This window comes from Bos grunniens, chromosome 7 (genome assembly GCF_055505025.1).
Source record: "Bos grunniens cultivar Pamir isolate PY7600 chromosome 7, Bosgru_T2T1.0, whole genome shotgun sequence".
Taxonomy (NCBI): domain Eukaryota; kingdom Metazoa; phylum Chordata; class Mammalia; order Artiodactyla; family Bovidae; genus Bos; species Bos grunniens.
Genome location: NC_141171.1, coordinates 20970281 through 20991834, shown reverse-complemented (window position 1 = coordinate 20991834; position 21554 = coordinate 20970281). Strand labels below are relative to the sequence as shown.

The window sequence follows — 21554 nt, the reverse complement described above, 5'->3', positions numbered from 1 at the left end:
CCATCCAAGAAAGCTGAGGGCATGCGCTGGGTGGGCAGAGTGGGAAGGGCCATTCCTGGAGTCAAAGTGAAGGTCAGCCTGAAGGTGGAGTGGGGCCAACTCCCCACCGAGGGGGCAATTTGATTTTGTCGAGTGGATGATGAGTTGGTGAAGATGGCAGGGAAAATTATGAACCAATCTCAGCTTTAGACAGAAGACTCTGGTTATGGTGGGCATGAGGGGCAACCCACCAGAACAGGAGAGACTAGAGGCTGATCTGCCAGCTGGGATGTTCTGAGCAAGAAACAGGGAAGCATTTAACTCAAGGAGGGAAGAAATGCAGACAAGAGAAAGAGAAACAGAACCAGAGGGCTCATGCCCGAACGACCCCCAACTATGGAGCTTCAGTTTGGAGGGCTGTCAAATGCTCAGGAAAGAAAAAAGCCATTGACACAGCAGACCGATTCTTCACCGCCAAAACGCAGAAACAGCCCAGATGTCCACCAACAAGTGAACAGATAAACATGTGTGTCCTTTCACACGGGAACGTCACTCAACCATGAAAAGGAGAAGCCCTGACACTCACTATCACGTGGCCAGACCCTGAGAACACAACGCTCAGTGAGAGAAGCAGACACAGAGGGACACACAGGGTGTGATTCCACTGATGGGAAACGTCCAGAACAGGGCGATCCGATCCACAGACACAGAGAGTGGGTTCCTGGTGGTCAGGGTCTAGGGAGGGGGTGGGGGTGACTGCTCATGGGGATGGAGGTCTTACTGGAGTACTGGAAGGTTCTAAATCAGCTTTATGGAGATGGTTGCAAAACTCGATAAACTTACCAAAAAACTGAAGTGTGTGTTAAAGTGGCTGAGTTTTATGATGTGGCAATTGTACCTCCATTTAAGAAATAAGCAGTAAGACTTTATCCCTTTGCAAGGTTCTCCAGGAGAACTTGCTTCCCAGGTGGCACAGTGGTAAAGAATCCACCTGCCAATGCAAGAAATGCAAGACAAAAATGAAGAGAAAAGAAAAAAAAACAAGAAACTCAGGAGACTCAGATTTGATTCCTGGGTCGGGGAAGATCCCCTGGAGAAGGAAATGGCAACCCACTCCAGTATTCTTGCCTGGAAAATCCCATGGACAGAGGAACCTGGTGGGCTACCGTCCATGGGGTTGCAAAGAGTCAGACACGCATGCACCCACCAGGAGAATTAGTACTTTTCCTAGAAGAGTCTCAGAGCTGCCCACCAGCCCCCCTGCCCGCCAGCTAGTGGGACAAGATGCAACAGCACAGGATGGAAGAGGAGAAGGCGGGACCTGAGCAGCTGGGACAAGTCACCCATCTTTGCAGTGACCCATTCTGGTCTCTGAGGTCTCCTGGGTGTCATATGGAACAAACACTTTCTTCTAGACCCTGAAGAGAGAAAGAGAGGCCATGCCCAAGGGCAGCACAAGAAAGACATGGTGAAAAGTGAGGTTCAGAGCTATTGAAGTGAGCATTGAACATGGTGACCCTTGATATCATCAAGGACAGAAGACTGAAGAAGACAAACCTTCCCAGAACAAAGACACAGCTCGGCCGATCATCCTTGGGCTGTGAAGACACAGCCACCTGTAGGGGAGCAATGGAAAGAAAAGTTCGTGTCCACACCCCACAATCACACAACTGTCCTGGGAACCATCCCCTCTAGAAAGCTCCAGAAAGCTCCAAAGTCATGGAGGCCAGGCCCAATCACGCTTCTCTAAGAAACTACAAAGGAGTTTCAAGAATTCAATTGCCCAGGATTTCCCTGGAGGTCCAGTGGTTAAGACTCTGAGCTTCCACTGCAGGGGGTATGGGTTCGACCCCTGGTCGGGGAACTAAGATCCCACATGACCCATGGCACGGCCCCCCAACAAAAAATAACACACACAAAAATGCCCCAGAAAATACTATTTTAAAGATAATTATTTATTACCAGATGCAAATGAGAAAACTTGTAATAACACCTTGGAGGAAAGAAGGCACTTTTTACACTACTACAGGGTATACCAAAAAAAATGCCTCCATTCAGTAAGCAAAAAGCTCACTGTGTCAGGGTAATTCATATTCAGTTGTCTTTCCCTTCAAACTATAGGGCCCTGGGCTTTATGAAACATGGAGCAGTAGAAAGCAATGGCACTGATTACAATCATTTTCAGTAAAAGACCAAGAACCATCTGAAGAACTCAAGCTTCTGAGGAAGACGCCTGTACTCGGTTACAATCGAGGAAAACAATCACAAATGTTGGCTTCTTTCAGTGCCGGCAGCTGACCAGTTAATCACATACTCAAAACCAGTAGAAGTGTTCAAAAGCCACATGAAAGACCCACCTAGAAAGAATTCAACATTTCTAAATTTTTCTAAAAGTGGTGTGATTTTTTTTTCCTTCTCTCAAAAGAACACAAGATGACATAAAAACCAATCCAAATCTGAATGGCCATACTTCCCAAGGGTGAAAGGTGAGATGTGATATTTAAAGGAGAAAATAACATAGTTTTGTTTCCAACAGGGGGTTTCCACCAGGGGTGATTCTGTCCCCTGAGGACAGGGGGCAATATCTTGGGATATCTGTCATTGTCACACTGGTGGGGAGGTGCTCCTAGCATTGAGTGGATGGGGCCAAGGATGCTGCTCCTCATTCCACAGGGCCCAGGATGGCCCCCCACAAAGGAAGGCCTGGCATTAAGGCCAGCAGTGCACTGTTTATGAGCACTGCCAAGCGGAAAGACCCTGGTCCATCACAGGAAGTCAACTTATAAATCTCATATATTTATTTTTGTTAGTTTATTTTTCAGCCACACTGTACAGCATGTGGGATCTTAATTCCTCAACCAGGGATTGAACTCACGCCCCCTGCATTGGAAGGCAGAGTGGGAAGTCCCATGCAAAGCTCATGTATTTAAAGAGCATATAACTGTGGCCCAGTGGCCCCTTCAGGGCACACATCTGAATGGTTCCTGTGGGGTACACTTCATCAGAACGACCCAAGAACCTTTCTCTTAAGTAGATGTGCTTGTTCCTTGATAAAGCTTCAGAATCCAGGCAGAACCAGGTAGACTTGTCCTTTGTCATTGTTGTTTTTCCCTCATTTTTAATAATGTGAAGAAAAAAATTTTTTGCAGATTCTTTTTTTAAAACTCCAGAAAGGATTCTTACATGCACCCCAAGATTGAGGGACTGAAATCAAGCTCCAAGTGATTTCTTCCCTCTCCTCCCTGACAACCCAGTAATTCTACCCACCCACCTTCCTCCCCCCCAATAAACCTTAATTTAGAACATTATTATCAACACGCACGTATCCTCGCCATGTGCCAGGAGTGTGCAAGGTACACGCATCTCCTCGTTTCACCCTCGCAGCGATCCTGTGAGGTACCTGCTCCAGTTTTATTACTCCCATTTTACAGAGGAGTAAACTGAACCCCCAGAGGGGATACAGCCAAAAGAGCAGTCAGAGAGGACAGGAAAAGGCAGGCCCGCCTATCAGAGCCCCTCCACTCTCAACCTGTGCAAGACCATAGCCTGCAACTGAGCAAATTTGAGAACTTGGCATTTGCCTTGCTGACATCCAGCAATGGTGAAGGCTCTTTGCTGCTCATCACGCCTGTCTTCTCCCACCCATATTCCAGCCCTGAGCAACCCCCTCTTCACGAGGAAACTCAAGTGCCACCCACTTCCCTCAATATCATTGTCCCCAAAACTTCTACTTTGATTCCTTAACTCCTGACTCCCCAAATTCCTGAAAAATTCAGCCACCAACACAAACCTTTCCATTTCCCCTCTGTGCCCTGCACGCCAGAAACAGACCTCAGTGTGTCCAGCATCCATTGTCTGCAACTCACTGAGTTACCAAGGGGTCTCTGCCTACACCAGATGATTAGCCAAGGTGGTGGCGGGGGATTCCCTTCCGCTATCCTCATTACTGACTTCGAACCTAGACCCCTCTATTTACTCCTGAATAGTCAACCTCCTGGAAAACACCTGGTCCAGGGCAGGGGGGTGTCTCCCAGCCTCTAGCCCATCTCCCTCCACTCTCCTCTCTCTCTCATCTCTCACAGACACTCGTTTCTCCCGACAGCCATCAGATGCCTTTAGAAAGAACCCTGACCACCCGCCCCCCGCCACTTCTCTCAGTTCCCCCGAAGTCTGCTCTTTGACCCTGTGCCAGCTCACCCTGACCCCAAGTTCCTCCACCATCACCAACTCCATCGCAGTCCACTCCCCTGCTACCCTGGAGCCCCAGCTCCAAAGACAGCCCTCAACTCCAGCCCAGATCCCCAGCTTCCTTTCAATGGACCCCAACCCCAAACTCCAATCCAAATTCCCAGCCTCAGCCTCTTCCTCCTCAAGGGACCTCCTCTTCAACCCTCAACTCCATCAGCAGCCCCCTCCCCAGCTAACCTTCAACCCCCAGCTCAAGAACCCCAACTCTAACCCAACCCAGGGCCCAGCCCATCTTCAGGAACCCCGGCCCCCAACTCCAGCTCGGTTTCCCAGACCCTCCTCACAGACCCCAACTCTCAACTACAGCCCAGATTCCCAGACCCTCCTCACAGACCCCGAACCTCAACTCCAGCCCTGATCCGCAGTGCCTCCTCACAGACCCCAACCCCCAACCCCAAACCGGATCCCCAGTGCCTCCTCACAGACCCGGACCGCCAACTCCAGCCCGGGTCCCCGGTGTCTCCTCACAGACCCCGAATTTCAACTTCAGCCCCAATCCCCAGTGCCTCCTCACAGACCCCGATCCCCAACTCCAGCCCATATGCCTGGTCCTTCTTCACAGACCCCGACCCCCAACTCCAGCCCGGATTCCTGGTGTCTCCTCACAGACCCCGACCTTCAGCTCCCGCCCAGAATCCCGGGCGCCTCCTCACAGACCCCGACCCCCAACTCCGTCCCTAGCCAAATCGGAGCCGTTCCAGGACTCCCCCACCCGCAGCCGCCCAGGCCTCCCCTCCGCCCCGGCCGCGCCCTGCCCCCGGGGCTTGAGGCGGGGGCGGCAGACCCAGACCCGAATAGCGGCAGCAAGAGCCCTTACCTGCGTTAGGGCCACCGCGGCCGCCTCAGCCCCGCCGCGCAGCCGAACCCACCGCAGGCGGGCGAGCACTTGCTCCCCTCTGCGGGGGCAGGGCCAGCGGGCCGGGGGCGGGCACTGGAGGCTGATGCGGCCAATCGCGAGCCCCAGCGACGGGAGCTAGGGCTGGGGGCGGGGCGCAGAGCAGGCAGCGGGGTAGGGTGCGCCCGAGAGAGCGGGGTGTGGGGTGCGGGCGGGGCCGGGAGGCGGAGCGCTGAGTGGCATCGCGGCTGGCCACCCGCAAGGGAAGAACGTGCGGGGGGCGGGGCTATGCTAATATGCAAATAGGTACGTTGTGGTGGACTGCTCCGCGAGGGTCGAGCTGAATTTGAGAGATGACTTGGAGACTGACGTCGAGGAGGCGCGAGGCGATTTGCCAGTTCAAATCCCGGGTAAGATCGAGGGTTCAAATCCATATCCTAGCTCACTTGGGCATAAGAACGTCCCCTCCCGATCTGTCGCTTGACCTCCGGACAATGATAATAACTGCTCCCTCTCCTTAAATTGTTTGCATAAGGCTAGGAGGAGAAATGATATTATCCCCGTTTTACAGAGGTGGAAACTGAGTCTCAGAGAGGTCAAACTCAAGGTTATTCGCCCAACCCTCTCCAGGGTTTCATAATATCCTAACTCCTGAGTCTTGATTGTAAAATGCAAATTTACCAGCCCTCACCCAGATGGAATGAATCAGAATCCTGAAGCTAACTGGACCCCTGGAGTGTGCATTGTTGACATGCTCCCCTGGTGATGTTGGGAAGCATTTGGTGTGTCTCTAAAAGTATACAGCAAAAAAAAAAAAAAAAGTATACAGCAGTCTTGGAGAGGAGAGTTTCTCATACAGGAGGATGAAGCCATCGTACTGTGGGACATCAGGAACTTTATGCAACACTGTTACTCTATGATCTGAACTGCTGGCCTACCAGCTGGGCCCCCCAGGGCTGCTGTCATCCCCGCAGGAAGCTCCCTGCTCACTCCCTGCAGTGCACAGACAGAATCAGAGATCTGGGGACTGCATCTCCTTCCCCAGCTCCATCCCTCAGGAGGAATTACTGTCTGAACAAGGCTGGCAAACTGGTGGCCCCAAGACAAGATGTGGCCGCCAGATCCTATAAAAATTCTAAATTTGCTGCCAAAATTGAAAAACTAGGATGTTTCATGAAAAGAAATTCAGATTTCCAGGAGCTCTTGAAAAATTAGGTCTGGCAATTCCTTCAACTGTCAGGTGAAGGGACTGATTGCCAGTGACCCCAAAGACAGATTCGGGCAGGGCTGGGGCAAGGGAAGTGAGACACTTTTCTGAAATCTAGAACCTAAAAGGGTGTCCCCAAACATTCACTATCAAGATAAATACTATATAAATGTCTTTTTTTATTTTTGGCCACAGGGCGTGCAGCTTGTGGGATCTTAGTTCCCCTATCAGGGATCAAACCTGCGCCCCTTGCATTGGAAGCTCAGCATCTTAACCACTGGACTGGCAGGGAATTCCCCATAAATGTCATATTTTAAAAATTAAAAATAAATGCAGAAATAATCCATGGTGAACAAAATAACTACAGTTTTAAAGAAAGACAAGATTTGATTCTGTGTTTGTGCACACCAGCTCCCTTGCTACCCTCTAGCCCCAGCCCTGTCAGATCCTATCTTTATTTCAAATAGTGATATTTTGCTCATCATGGATTCCTTTGCATTAAATATTGCATTAAAATATATATCTAGATGACTTGAGTATTTTTTTCCCCTTACCCGTGGAAAGAGCCTCATTCTCCTCACCCTGGGGCACCGTGGGGACATTTCAATGTTTCTCCCTCTAGTCCCAGCCCCACTTATCAATTGGCAAACTTGGTGACTTGCCTGGTAGTTCAGTGGCTAAGACTCCGAGCTGCCAGTGCCGGGGGCCTGGGTTTGAGCTAGACCCCACGTGCCTCGACTAGAGATCCCACGTGCCACAACTAAGACCCAGTGCAGTCAAATAAATAAATAAAGTTAAAAGAAAATAAATTTGCAAACTCTGTCCTGAGCCATTTAGCAGATAGGAAAGCTGAGGCCCTGCAGGTTTTCCCCCCACATAATATGGAGGTCATCATGCCTGCTAGAGCCCTTCCATTGACTGCAATAAGTACTGGGTCCAGCAGGGCCTGTGAGATCTCTGGTGGGGACCATAGAGGAGAAGCACTGAAATGTCCCCACGGTGCCCCAGAGTCCTTGTTCACAGCAGTCCAAGCTCTTCCCACAGCCCCCTCCCTCAGCCCCGCCCCACACCTCCCCATCTTTCCAGTCCCTCATCCCTTCCAGGTGGCGAGCTAACTTCCCCACCCCCAAAGAAGGCGCACTGGTGGGGAATGTGGAATCCACGACTTTATTGCAGGAAGACTATTTCTAAAGTGAATGCTACACAGACCCCACAACGGGGGGCAGGGGGACACCCACATGCGAGGGGGCAAAGGGGCAGGGGCGGGATCACAGCAAGCATGGCCTGGCACGGTCCCCAGAACCCCTCTGTCCCCCAGGGTCGGGGCAGGGCCTGGGGCAGGAGAGGCCTGGAGGCGGGCAGGGCCCCAGGGAGATTGTGCTATCAGGGTGTGTCCCTGAGAAAGGGCTGCAGACCCCCACCCAGCCCCACTTTCTCTGGCACCTTCAAGTGGGAGGGGTCAACACCAGTTGCTGTGGGCCCTGGACCCACCACAGGCCAGGGGGGTTCAGCTATACCCAGATAGGATGTTACCTGTTCTTCCATGGGCCTGTCCACATGCCGGGCAGTGACACACACGTGCATATGCACACACACAGTGTACCCAGTAAATATTTGCGGAATGAACAGCCACACAGACGCAAGGGGAAAAAACACACTGCTACCAAGATGGACACAAACAGTCCCTCTCACCCACATACAGTCCGCGTGGTCACATGACAACAGCCACAGGGCCTCTCTCTCATATGTGTGCATGCACACACACACAGACACACACACACACACACACACAGCTTCCTCACACTTCATGACACTAGTGCTGCTAAATGGCTCCAGGGAGAGGCCCAGGAGGCAGGCAGCTGAGACCCTCCATCCCAAGACCACAGGCAACTGAATGCTGCCCACGAGCACATGAGCTGGGATGTGGGTCCATCCCTGGTCATGCCTTCAGATGAGGCCACAAATGCATGCTGTTGCAAGTTGCTGAGTTTGTGGTCATGTGTTCCCTAGCAACAGCTTGATGGATACAGATGTCAGGCTAAGAGACATCTTACTACAGAGTGAAACAGGCGTGGCATTCCTCAGTCAGGACAAAAAGGTTTACCAATGCTTTCTGCTATTAATAAATCACATCACCCAACACCCAAAAATGCAGCCATGTACAGCCACACTCTTGCAGGTGCCAAGGTCACCCATCATAAGTGTCCAGTCCTGTTGGCAACCACACGACCCACATCTCCATACACCCTACACTGTGATCACACTGCATACTGTCACACACACAGGAGCCTCCCCATACATGCTTAGACATAAGCCATCCGCCCAGCACACCAAGGTACCCAGTTCATCATCCCATGGGATTCTCCCCCACCACCCTAGGCCTACAGGTCACCTTCACACTGGCCGACACAGCCTCACCGGGTCCCATGAGTGTGGTGTCATCTAGACACTTACAAAAACATAATCTCAGGGTGGCAGGCACACCCTGACTCCAGGACACATGCCTTCCTGGGCAGCCCCCATGGCCTAGTAGGTGGGAGGCAACAGGTTGGGCAGAGCTCTGCCTTCAGCCCCACAGACCCTGCTAGTGCTGGGTCCAGATGCCTGCCTCTGACAGGGTCCGGCTCCCCCTCCCCTTGTTCTCTGTCCATGGGCTGTGTCCAGGAAGGCCCTCCATATTCATCCCAGACAGTCTCCTGGAGTTGTGCTGTGGCCATTGGCTGGTTCTGGGCCTCCTCTGCCTGCACCCCAGGCCCAGGCTGGGTGTGGAGTGGGATTCCGGGCTGGTGGGGCACTGCTGAGGGCCCTGTTTGGTTATTGCCTGGCAGCCTGAGACCCAGCCCGCAAAGCCCCCCACCAAGCTGTGGGGACGGGGACGAGAGGAGTGGTCTGGGACCTGGGTTGGGGGGGCCCAGGTCAGAGGTCATGAGGGATGGAAGCGGGAGGGGAGTGTATGTTAAACACCAAATAGGAGAAAACAAAATCTGAGGTCCATGTGCATTTCAACTCCCTCCTCCCCAGCAAGGTCACAGTGATCTAATGGGGGGACCCAAGGGGAAGGGGCAGGAGTGGCAGACACGGAGATGGGGAAAAAAACCGGCGTCCTCAGTCCAGATGGGGACAAACAGCTTCCTCCCCACTGCCTGTTTTCCCACGTGCAGATCATGGGGGCCACCTCCAGCACTTGCCTTCCAGGGATACAGACAGGATGGGGGGTTGGAGCAAAGAGGGAGGGAACAGCAGAGTGATGCAACAGAGCTGGGTTGCCACAAGCCCAGATCTGCCACAGGCTTGGCAAGGCCTCAGTTTCCCCGCTGGAGATGGTGGATGAAGGGAGAGAAGTGGAAGAAGTGGGAGGGAGGCCAGGAGAGGAGGAGAAAGGGAGGAGGAAGAGGGCACAGGACTTGGGGAGAGGCCCATGCCCGGGACAAAGGGGTGCTGGCGGCGGTGGCGGGCTCTCTGGCTCACATGAGAATGCATTTGCCCTTGATGCGGTCTGTCCTCTTCTGTTTGCTGGAGCGCTTGCCATCGATGTTCAGGCTCATGTTCCGGCGCGTCTCCAGCGTGAGCAGCTCCTGGAAGAGCTCCTTGACGTTGTAGTTCATCTTGGCCGAAGTCTCCATGAAGGCGCACTTCCACTCCTGGGCCACAGCCTGGGCCTCGCGGGTGTCTACCTCCCGCTGGGTCTCGTCGCACTTGTTGCCCACCAGCATGACGGGGATGTCCTCCACGCTGCCCTTGATCTGCACGATGAGCTTGTAGATGGGGCCCAACTCCTCCAGCGACTGCTTGCTGGTGACCGAGAAGACTAAGATGAAGGCATGGCCCTTGGAGATGGACAGCCGCTGCATGGCCGGGAACTGGTGACTGCCCGTGGTGTCAGTGATCTGCAGTGTGCACACACTCTTGTCGCAGCTGATGACCTGCCGGTAGGTGTCCTCAATGGTGGGGATGTAGGTGTCCCGGAACGTGCCTTTGACGAAGCGCAGCACCAGCGAGCTCTTGCCCACGCCGCCCGCCCCGAACACCACCACTCGGTAGTCGTTGCTCTGTTCAGGCATCTTCCACACGGGGGTGTGGGGCGGGGCCGGGAGAGCTCGCAGCTGCGGCTGCTAGAACCCCAGACCGACCCTGCACAGAGAGGAGTGTCAGATGCAAAAGGCCCACCCAGGTTGGGAGGGAGTGAGAGGGGTAGGCTTCTTGGAGGAGGCAGCATTTCTCCTGCCTCCTCGTTGATCTGGTTGACTTTGCCATTCAGAACTGCACCCTCTGCCTGTCTGCTTTCCCTCAATGAAATATGGGGCTTGAGCTCCTTTCGGGGTGTGGAAAGACTTGACTGGAAGGAGCGTGGAGATGCCGGCATGGGGTGCACACCCGCAGCTTCCTCCACCTGTGCGCTCCCCCAGCCCCCAGGAGGCACTGGCTTTTCCCTGGATCTGTGACTGGGGCAAGCTGCCTTGCCACCCTGAGTGTTTTCTCCTCTGCAAAACAGGTGAAGTGGTGCCTGTCTCCAGCCATCACAGGCTCTCTGCTCTCCCTCAAGCCCATGCGAGCTGCATGGTGGGGTATCTAAAATGCAGATGGCAGGGCCTCAGCCCTGGAAGCAGTGAATCCTTTGGTCCAGGGCCACAGTTCTGGGAACTTGCATTTTAAAGCTGCTCTCCTTCCCACATCCCCTAAGTGTGATCCTGGCGCGAGAGGTCCAAAATTTTGCAAATCATAAAGCCAGTTTTCCAGGTTGTAGATGAGAAAACTAAACTTAGCCTACAGAAACCCCCACTTCCTAAACTCCAAACCCAGACTATAGTCTGGCCTGCCACCCAGGTCTGATGTGTCCGTAGGAACAGAACTCTCTGCGAGGGAGTCGTCTAATCCTCTGTCCCCACCTCTGTGCTCAGAGAGGTCCAGTGACCTCGGGAGGTCACACAGCACAGCAATTCCTAAAATGATGACCGTGGGGGAAGAACTGTGGCCTGGGGGCGAGAAGGCAGGAATCCTGTCTCCAGTATCTGCATCCTTATCTATAGAAACAGCAGCATCCCCTTCCCTGCCTCCTCTCAGCCATCTCTAAGGGTCCCTCAGCATGGAGGGGTGTGTCCACAATGAGACAGAGAAGACATGGCAAGATTGCCCCCCTGGCCGTGCTACTGCCCTCAGGTATGGGGGGGGGGCAGGTAGTATGCAAGATCCAATGACGTGAACCTGGCAATGAAAACCCTAGTAAGTAAATTGATGTCCCCGAGCCTCAGTGTTGCCATCTGTGAAATGTGAGCAGTTGCAGCACCCATTCCATGGAGGTGCTGGGACAAAGAGTGTCAGACGCTGGAGAAAGCCCTTGGCCGGGTGCCTGGCACACAAGAGCCCTCAGTAAAGATGGACAGACATGATTCTCCATCTCAAGGACCCAGGATGTAAAGCACCTGGCTGGTGGCGGGTAGGGAAGTCACGTTCTCAGTGATCAAAAGTAACAGGTTTGTCGGAAAAAGACAGACAGTGAAGCTAACGGCTGACACAGGCCCCACAAATGACGTGCCAGGCAAACTTGTAGGAGCTTTAGCAGCTCTAACTCATGGGGGACCGTTAGGCATCTCAGTGACATGCATAGCATTGGGGGGCAGTGGCTGGTGAGGCTGGCAGCCTGCTCTGCAGTTACTGCCCTCTCCTGGGTGAGCACCCCGAGAAGTGGGCTCAGTACTTGGCAGCTGGGCACCGCCCAGACTGGCCGAGGGATCTGGGGTGGCTGGTAAACCATTGGCTCGGCTGGCCCAACCCAGCCCTTGCCTTGCACTGAGTGCAGACCCCCCAGAAGGTTTCTGGGCATGTCCACAGGGGTGTCCTCCAGGAGGGGTCCATGGGGGCCTGGGATCCCTGACTGGGAGGCCCATTCCATAACCCCCAAACCCACGCCAGGAGCCTCCCTGGGTGCCATTTGAATCCCGCCCTCACCTCCCCTGGGCTGGGGTGGGAGGAGGAGGGGGCCATGGGCACCGAGGCTCCATAGGGGGTGGCACAGGCTCAAGGTCACAGCAGAGAGGTGGCCGAGTAGAGCAGGGTTTGAACTGGCCCTAGTTGGCTGCAAGGCCTGGGGTCCTTCCCCTGTGCAAGGCAGCCCACCTTGAGACTCCCAGGCCAGACGAATCTGCCCAGTCCTGGGCCCTGGAGTCCAGCGAGGAAGGTTGGAGCGACCTTAGGTGCAAGAAAGCAGGCCCAGCTCAGGGGAGGGCCTGGGGGCAGGGGCTGGCTGCCCCAAGGGGGTCTGACTTAGTAGGGACTACCTGACCAATGAGGGGTTTGATGACAGAGGGCCTGCTCTAGAGGGGCCTGTGGGGGGAGGCCAGCCCAGGGGCTCCCCTTAGCCCAAGGAGGATCTAAGTGGTGGGGGAGGGGGTGTCCACCGGAGGAGGGGCTCCTGGATGAGGGGCTTGGCTTGGAGAGGGAGCAGAAGGGCTGAATTGGTGTGTGGTCGGAACAGACGGGCTCGGGGCCCACCTGACTCCTCCTGGAGAGGCCCTGACGGCGGGACCGAGGGGCTGCGGTGGGCCGGAGGGGCTGGCTTGGTCGAAGGGCTCCCGGTCAGTACCATGGGGGAGGGGTGATGCCAAAAGGGAGCTGTCCAAGGTGGGCGCGTGGAGGGAGGCCCAGCCAGGGCCCGGCCGGACTGGGGAGGGGGTTCCGGTGGAGGGCTCGGCGGGGAGGAGGGCCCAGCCCCGCGGCCGCGGAGGGTGGGGCTCAGACAAAGGAGGGGCGCGCGGGGAGAGGACCTGCGGGCCTCGCGGGGTGATGCAGCGGGCCCCGGCGCCCCCCGCCCCCCGCCCTGGCCACCTACCTGGGCGCTCGTCCCTGCGGCGCCGCCGCGGCTGCTGCTGACCGGCTCCGTGTCCGCTTGGGCGCCGCCGCCCCCCGCACGCCCGCCGCCGCCCGCCCGAGCTGCCTTCGCCGCCGCCGCGCCCGCGCCCGCGCCCGTCCCCGCCCGTCCCCGCCCGCCGCCGGGCGCCGCGCTCCGCCCCTCCCCCGGGACCCGCGCCCCCGGCCAAGGTCACCGCCGCCCCGCGCCCGGCCGCGCGCCCACAGTCCCTCCTGGGCCCCGCTCAGACCCCCGCCCCTACATCGCCGCCTGACAAACACAGAGTGCTGCCAGGGACGCAACGCGGGTGGGGTCGGCTTCTCGGGGATGCAGCTGGAGCACCCCAGGGTCACCCTGCAGCCGGCGGCTGGGCAAGATGAGGGGCACCCGGGAGCAAAGAGAAGGGGCCAGCTGGCAGAAAAGTAGATAAGGGTACTGAGGGACAGAATGGCACCCCCTTGGGCTGGTCCAGGGGGTGGGAGGTGTCCAGCTTAGGGGCAAGGGAAGGAATGTGCATTGATGGAATGAATAAATAATCAATAATAAACAGATGTGTGAGAAGGCAGAGGTGGCCCAAGAAGGCTCCGGACAATGTGGGTGTTGAGGAGACTAGTCCTCACGGGAGGCTGTTTCCTGGCAGGGGTGGGACTTGATCTGGGTTGATGGCTATAAGGGCAGGTCACTGAGACAGAGATGGCAACTGGGCCTCTGAGGTGGGGGGATGCTTCTAAAGGTAGAGGGGTGAACAAAGGGAGCCAAGGAGGCTGGATTTGCAGTTTTCTTGTAGGAAAATGTTCTCTGTCTCAAAGCAGAGTTGTCTCTGAGAGTAGACATTTACCTTTGGGAAGTGTCTGTGTGTCTGACGTCCACACGTCCATGTTTAAACCAGCAGGATGCCATCACCCCTCCCTCCTGCAGACTCGGGGGGCGAACTCTCAGAGCAGGCCAGGCTTTGGGGCACGGGCAGGGGTGGCTTTGAGCCCACCCCAGGGCCCACACCTCTTAGAGGCAGGTACCCCTAGATCGGGTGAGGAGGCTGACACCAGGGTCCCACAAGGAGGTGCCTTCTGGGGTCAGAGTGGTCACAGGGTGAAAGAGGCTCTTCATAAGGTGATGAGCTCCCCATCATGAGATGTGTGAGCAGACGGTCAGCTGGAACCCAAGGGCCCCTCTGGCTCCAGATTCTTGCTGACCCATCATGTTCATGGCTCCAGCTGAGCCAGACCCTTTCTGCTCCCTTGGAGATGTGGGCACAATCCCCAAGACCACCTGGTTCACCCAGAGTCTGGACCCCTGAGGTCCGCCCTGCTTTGGGGTGTGAAGGGCCCCATTTCTCCCTAATTCTGCCCCTCCGCTGCATTTCCCGACCTCTCATGCCTGGACCATCCACCTCCCTCCTGGCCTCCCTGGACCACCCCCTTCAGCGCTCCTCAAGCTCCCCTCCAGTTCCCCATCCAACCCTGGCTGCCTGGAGCTGTTCCCTGGGCACACCTCCCTCCTGTCCTGTCCTAGGCCTCATGGGGTACCACAGAAGGTGGCCTGGTCCCAGGCTAGCATCTCCAAGTGCTCTCAGCCAGCGATGGAGACAGCCCCGTGTGCAGACAGGTCCTATACTCTGGTTTGCATCTCTGTGTCCCAGCCCAGCATGCCTCTGAGCCTCAGTCTCCCCATCTGTGAATGAAGGTCACCATTGTGTTCCTTGTCAGGGTTTCTGGGAGCAATTGGGCCTGACGTCCACCTAGGTGGGGCTGCTGGGCACCTGCGAGCTCAGAGATGACAGCCCGAGCTCTCTCCTGTTCCAACTGCCTGCCTGCCTCCGTCTCCTGAGTGACCAATGGTGCTGATCTGGGTTTCAGGCCTTAGGCCAGCCCTCTGGCTGCTCAGGGTGCCAGCCCAGGCCAGGGCAGGCTGACTCATGCGGAGCAGCGTGGGCACTGACAGCAGTTCCACTCTGTGGCTGCTATTTATAGTTCCCAGGCCAGCCTCTTGGCCTCGTGAGCCAGAGCAGGACTGGCCCAGAGTCTCTGCTTGGCTCTCCCTGGGCACGGGGCCCAACCCCCACCTGAGCACCCCAAACCAAGGCAGCAGTCCCCCTTCACAGCCAGTAGAAAGAGCCCTGGCCTTCATGAGCTAGCATGGGAGTGTGCTGGGTTTCTCCAGGTCAGCTAAGGGAATCGGCTCTCCCAAGGCGGCCCAGCAGAGAAGAGGCAAGGTGGGGGCTAGAACTAGGGCCCACTGGGTTCTGAGCCAGCCTCCCACTGTCCCTGGTTGTCTGGGGGTCTGGGCCAGGGACCCGCACCTGGCCTTTGCCATCCTTGATCTGCACAAGTCCTCCTTTATGCAATGGGACATCCCTTCACCTAGGAGGAGGTCCCGGCTCCTTGCCTAGCCTCACAGCCTAGGGCCTCCCGCTGGCTGCTCCAGGCGGGGGACACTCCAGGCCCCCTGTGCAGGGAGCAAACCAGCTGGGTCTCACGCTCTGCTCTCTCTGTGCTCCTGGGATTAATGCAATTATGTGGGCGAAGCTGAGGCTGGGCGCCACGGCCTCTCACTGATGCTGTTTGGCCCACAGAGGGTTTTTTGTTTAAGTTTAGTGTCAACATTTAAAAATAAGATATCGTTTGTCAAAACACATGTTGCCTTGACAAATGAACAGGCTGGTGTCTCAAGCCTGAATTCTGTCAGCCAGCACCTGTGGAAGCTGGACCCCAGGCCCCGGTGGAAGAGGCTAGTCCCTGGCTGAGGTTGCCTGCCTGGCTCCTGGAGGTGGCCAGAGGGGCTCCTCCAGATCCTGGGCTGTGTGGTTATCACCACCTCCATCAGCATAGACTTTGCCACCAGCAGGAAAACCCCTTTAACAAAGAGATGGACAGGGAAGTTTGATCAGTCAGAGGAAAGGACCATGATGTGCAGGAGACCTCAGGGCCTTTGCAGCCCACTCCCTCCACCAGAAATCCTCCTCCCCCATCTTCTGACTCAAGTGAGACCTTCAGAGATTCCCCCCAACCACGATGCTAAAACAGTCTCTGAACCATCACAATATTATAATTATCCTCTGATTAAAATAAATAAATAAATTTTAAAAATAAATAAAAGTAAAATAGCCTCTTGCCTCCCTTCCTGGCTCTCCCTCCATCTTGCTTTAAGCAATCCCACTGCTGGGCATACACACTGAGGAAACCAGAAGGGAAAGAGACACGTGTACCCCAATGTTCATCGCAGCACTGTTTATAATAGCCAGGACATGGAAGCAACCTAGATGTCCATCAGCAGATGAATGGATAAGAAAGCTATGGTACATATACACAATGGAGTATTACTCAGCCATTAAAAAGAATACATTTGAATCAGTTCTAATGAGGTGGATGAAACTGGAGCCTATTATACAGAGTGAAGTAAGCCAGAAGGAAAAACACCAATACAGTATACTAACGCATATATATGGAATTTAGAAAGATGGTAACAATAACCTTGTGTACGAGACAGCAAAAGAGACACTGATGTATAGAACAGTCTTATGGACTCTGTGGGAGAGGGAGAGGGTGGGAAGATTTGGGAGAATGGCATTGGAACATGTAAAATGTCATGTATGAAATGAGATGCCAGTCCAGGTTCGATGCACGATACTGGATGCTTGGGGCTAGAGCACTGGGACGACCCAGAGGGATGGTATGGGGAGGGAGGAGGGAGGAGGGTTCAGGATGGGGAACACATGTATACCTGTGGCGGATTCATTCTGATATTTGGCAAAACTAATACAATTATGTAAAGTTTAAAAATAAAATAAAAATTTAAAAAAATAAAGCAATGAAAAAAAAAATTTATTTATTTAGGCTGTGCCGGGTCATAGTTGTGGCACACGGGCTCTTTAATTGCAGCCTGTGGGATCTGGTTCCCTGACCAGAAGCTTGCATCTGCTTCCCTGATGTGTCCCCTGCATTGGGAGCACAGTCTTAACTACTGGGCCACCAGGGAAGCCCCACTTCACTTTTTTTCATCTTGAAGGCACTTAATGCATTCTGTGTCCATGTATCATGTGTCTCACTCGCTGGAAAGTGAGTTGCTTAGGCTCTAGGACTGTGGGTCTCACCTGTGGATGATCCTGCCCCCAAGGGACACTGAGAGATATCTTGGGACATGTGTGGCTGTCATGACCAGAGTGAGCTCCTGGTGACGAGTGGGTGGGGGCAGGGAGTCTGCTCCGTACCTCACAGCACCCACAATGACCTCCCCGGGGGATGAACTGGCCCCAGGTCAGCAGTTCTGAGGGAACCTTGGTGTAGGTCAAAATGTATCTCAAACGTGTCCCCCACAACCAGCATCACCTGGGAGCTTGGAGAAAATGCGAAATCTCTAACCCCACCCCCCACCAGGACTGCTGCTTACATCCTATTAGGCTCAGGAGGGCTGAATGTCCCCAGTGCCAAGCAGGAGGCTGGTGGCTGGAGGGTGGGGGGGGGCGGGTGGGAGTGGGGGGTGTGTGGGGATCATTTTCTAGGGGCAGTTTGTCCACCCGAGTGGCAGGACCAGAAGTAGCTCAGAGGGAGGCCCAGCCGGTCCCTTGAGGGAGACAGTGTGTGAACCATGATGGCCATTTCCTTTGCATTAAACACAGCACTTCAGCTGTGCCTGTAGGCACTGGGTTGGGGGTCTGAAAGGCCCAACTGCCCACCCTGTTCTCCCCAGCCAGGCTAGGCACACAGCAAGCACTTGGGCCTTTGGCCAGAAGACTGCTGTCTGGCCAGTCAGCTGTTTCTGCCCTGGGAGCTGTAGAGGTCTGGGGGGTGACAGGAGCGGATGGGGGAAGGATCTCCCTTCTGCAGCCCAATCTGGCCTCAGCAATGTGACAGAGTTCTAGGGCCTTCTCAGAACCACCTCCATGCCCTGCAGCAGCCCTTCTTGGCCTCTTCCTGGCCTGCGGGAGGCTCTTGGAAGGTCAGGTGGGTAGGTCACTGGCTCTGTCACAAAGCTGACGGACAGCTGCTCATGGTGAACAGGGGCAAGGACAGATGGGCTGCAACAGCCCTCTCCTCCCAGCAGGACTGAGGGTCCAGGGCTAGTGCTCAGGGCGGGCCTGGAGGCACAGTGTGCAGGGACGCAGCAATCGTCCGATGCCTGCTTTTCGGGCCCAAAAGACACAGAAGGGCTGGGAACCAAGCTCCTTCTCCCAGTCCCATGCTAATGAATTCCCCACCAGAAATGTAAACAGCAGACAACAGAGGCTGAGACACACTGTTATTATGGTTGATTCAATCTGCGAAGCCTGGGTGCCGCCTCCTAATTTTCTCCTTTTTTGTCTCAGGATCAGGAAGGGGAACCCAGTCGACTCCATCCAGCTATTGCCTGCACTGGGAGCCCCGACTCCCCTCCTCTCCAGGCAGACTGTGGAGGGCAGCGGGGCCCAGGGAGGGTGATGCTCCAAGGACCGAAGCCAGGTTCTGGGTCAACTCTACTGTCTGCAGAGCTCTAAACAGTGCCTCTGCCCTTGCCCATAATCATTCCACCAGGAGCTTGCCTGGTCGGGGCCAAGTGGCTAGGGGTGGCCTTGACCCAGCTGGGCACATCCGGATAAAGGTGGCACCTGGTATTTTGTGCTGAAAGCTTTGTGTTTTATTTTTCAAACAGAAAGGCATTTGTACTATCTGGGATTGCTCACGTCCAAGCAAAGGTGGTTGTGCCTGGTCGCCACGCAACACCTTAAACAGATCATCAGCAGGTGTCTGCCCCCTTCTCCTCCGTGAGAGACACACACAGAGCTCAGAGTGACACTTCCTCAAAGGTGCAAAGTTAAATAGAGATGGGTGAAGGCTTGTGGCCAGTGTGCAGTTCTGTGTCAGGGCTGGTCCGGGGTCCCAGGAGGTGGGTTTCCAACCCACAGGCTCCTTCAGCCAAAGCTCCTGTCACCACGTGGCACTCTCATGTCAGAGCCGTGGGAAGGTGGAGCCACTAAGCTGTCCTCAGAAGACCCTGGTCTAGACCAGACACAACCAACTTCGGCCAGGGGCCCTCAGGAGTGAGGTTGGCCCCCCCAGGCCCCTCTTGGATGAGATGACCACTTCTCTTCTCACCTCAACTTTCAGCTTTGACCCTCACCCCCAAGTGGGGAGGGCTGACCACAACTGACTGACACCATCATCTCAGTGAGCAGCAGACCCTGGGGCTGACCCTGGCTCCTCCAACAGCAGACAGGAGGGGTAGCCTTGGGGGAGGCTGGTGGATGAGACAGCTTGCGTCCTCTCCTACACCACACAGCACTCCTCCCCAATTTTGGGGGTTCCAGCATCCCCAGGGGCCTGGAAGCAATTCTCCTGGGGCTGGAGGGAGGCCAGAGCCCAATAGACAGAGGCTGGGCAGGCTGGGGATCCAAGGACGCCAGGGACTGGGGTGGCAGTGTCCAAGGCATGAGTGGGGTCCACTGGGGTTCCCCTCTTTGCTGGTGCTGCAGTGCCCTTCCTGGTCCATAAGCTGGCTCAGAGTGAGAGAGAACGACCGGGCCTTGAGGGCTCCAGTAGGGGGATGGAAGGGAAAATGTGGGGACTGAGGGGTGGACAGGCCTGTGGTGTCCCCAGGACATCCCAGGAGGTTGATGGCAGGCAGGAGAGCAGGGACCCTGCTGTGTGTGTGCTTTAGGTGATGGGGAGGCGTATGGAGTGGGGACTCCTAGAGCAGACCACATGGGAGGTTCCTACTGGATTTGGGGAGAGGAGCCCCTGAGGGACCCACTGCATGGGCCACACCCCTCCATCTGAAGACAGGCCCTGGAATCTAGCAGATTGCTGGGTACTGCCCACTGAGGGCAGAGTGAAGCAGGGGCAGGCAGTCACCAGCAACGCTGGGTTTAGGACAAGGTGCAGGTGATGCTCCCACCCCCACGGGGGTCACTTGCCTGGCATGGGGACAGCGTCAGGCCAGGTGAGGTTGAGATTTGGGTCCTGGTAAAAGCCAGATTGATGTTCCTAGAAACAGGCCCAATAGTTCCATCAGCAGTGGTGGGGCTGCTTGGACATACACCCTTGTTCCCTGAGACTGGCAGGGAAACTAATGGAGCTTGTGCATTCTCATGCTTCTGGAGCCTGGCTAGCGGCAGCAGGCCAGGACCTGGGGTGCCTGCTCGAACAACAGTTAGGTGCTCCAGGTACACCCTGGGGCCAGAGCACCTGCTGAGCCCAGGCCCACAGGGCACAGGGGCCTGTCCTCGCCAGGAAGCTCAAACAACCCCACTGCACAGCAGGTCTTGCTGGCATGAGTCTGGGCAGTGACCCTGACTGAGACAGGAGTAGACTAGAGATTCTAGGAAGGGGCCTGGGCCCCTGGCTGAATGAAAGAAGGAGGTGGCAGGAAGGGTATGCGTAACGGGGTCAGGGCTAGGGGAGCCAAGGCTGTGCCAGAGACGCAGCAAAGTCCCCAGAAAGGGCCCTCAGCCCTGGCTCATCCCTGGGGGCGCCTGCTGGTTGCCCCGACAACACTAACACAGCTCGTTCCTACGGAGGGGAGGGTGTATGCCAGCCCCACAGGGCTGTTAGTCCCCTACGCTCCTGAACCTGAGCTTCATTTGTGCCTGGTGGGGGGAGTTGAGTCACGTGGCCCCTGACCCTGGCCTGCCGGGAGTCCCTGGGCACCTGAGGCCAAGAACCAAGGACTGAGGCCCCTGGAACCTGCCCATATGTCTCTCTGGGCCAGAACCAAAGAGCTCAGCCCCAGGCCCTGGGGGACAACCTCCCCATGCAGGCAGGCCGCACCGAAAACAGGGAACAAGGTGTCTCCAGGGTTCCTGAAACCATACCTCCGCCCACCAAGCACAGCCTCAGGCAGCAGGAACCACTAACCCTGAACTGGGCCTCCAACTAACCCTGAACAGAGGTTCCCTGAAGGGCCCTCCTAATGGAAACCACTCAGGGTGTCACGTGACAGAGCCTGGCCCCTCTTCTAACCCTGGGGACATTCCGCCAGCTTCGTGCTGCAGGGCTCCAGGGGAGGCTGAGGGTGGCCACAGGTGCTAAGTCGCTCAGTCCTATCTGATTCTTTGTGACCCCATTAACTGTAGCCTGCCAGGCACCTCTGTCCATGGGGATTCTCCAGGCAAGAATACTGGAATGGGTAGGCCATACCCTCCTCCAGATTTTCCAGATGCAGGGATCGAACCCAGTCTCCCAAATTGTGGGCAGATTCTTTAACATCTGAGCCACTAGAGAAGCCCAAGAATACTGGAGTGGGTAGTCTATCCCTTCTCCAGGGAATCTTCCCAACCCAGGAATCGAACCAGGGTCTCCTATATTGCAGGCATATTCTTTACCAGCTGGCCACCACGGGCAAGGAGGACAGAGGTTGGCTACTTCCATATCATCCAAGCTGGAGTGTTGGGGGAGGAGGGTCTGGGTCCCACCCCACCTCCCCTATGAGTCACCAGATCTCCACGCCCGAGGATGACATGGCCACACGGC

The 21554-nt window shown here is 55.8% G+C and overlaps 2 protein-coding genes across 6 annotated transcripts in view; both read right to left on the bottom strand.

Moving 5' to 3' along the window:
• The window catches only part of GNG7 (G protein subunit gamma 7), a 138356-nt gene extending 133268 nt beyond the window's left edge, over window positions 1-5088 (bottom strand). For all 5 annotated transcript variants that reach the window (XM_086410282.1, XM_086410278.1, XM_086410280.1 and 2 more), the window contains exon 1: window positions 5045-5088. The gene's annotated coding sequence lies outside the window, so the exon portion shown is untranslated. The remainder of the gene's footprint in view (window positions 1-5044) is intronic.
• A 2325-nt stretch (window positions 5089-7413) lies between these two features.
• DIRAS1 (DIRAS family GTPase 1) lies at window positions 7414-13232 on the bottom strand. The gene is made up of 2 exons (XM_086410276.1): window positions 13096-13232; window positions 7414-10400 (listed from the first exon to the last, which is right to left on the bottom strand). Exon 2 carries the CDS (start codon window positions 10328-10330, stop codon window positions 9734-9736), a length of 597 nt encoding a protein of 198 aa, XP_086266402.1. The 5' UTR covers window positions 10331-10400; window positions 13096-13232; the 3' UTR covers window positions 7414-9733.
• Window positions 13233-21554: the final 8322 nt, after the last annotated feature.

Coding starts and splice junctions, on each gene's coding strand:
- DIRAS1 (XM_086410276.1), bottom strand. CDS start 10,330: ATGCCTGAACAGAGCAACGACTACCGAGTGGTGGTGTTCGGGGCGGGC.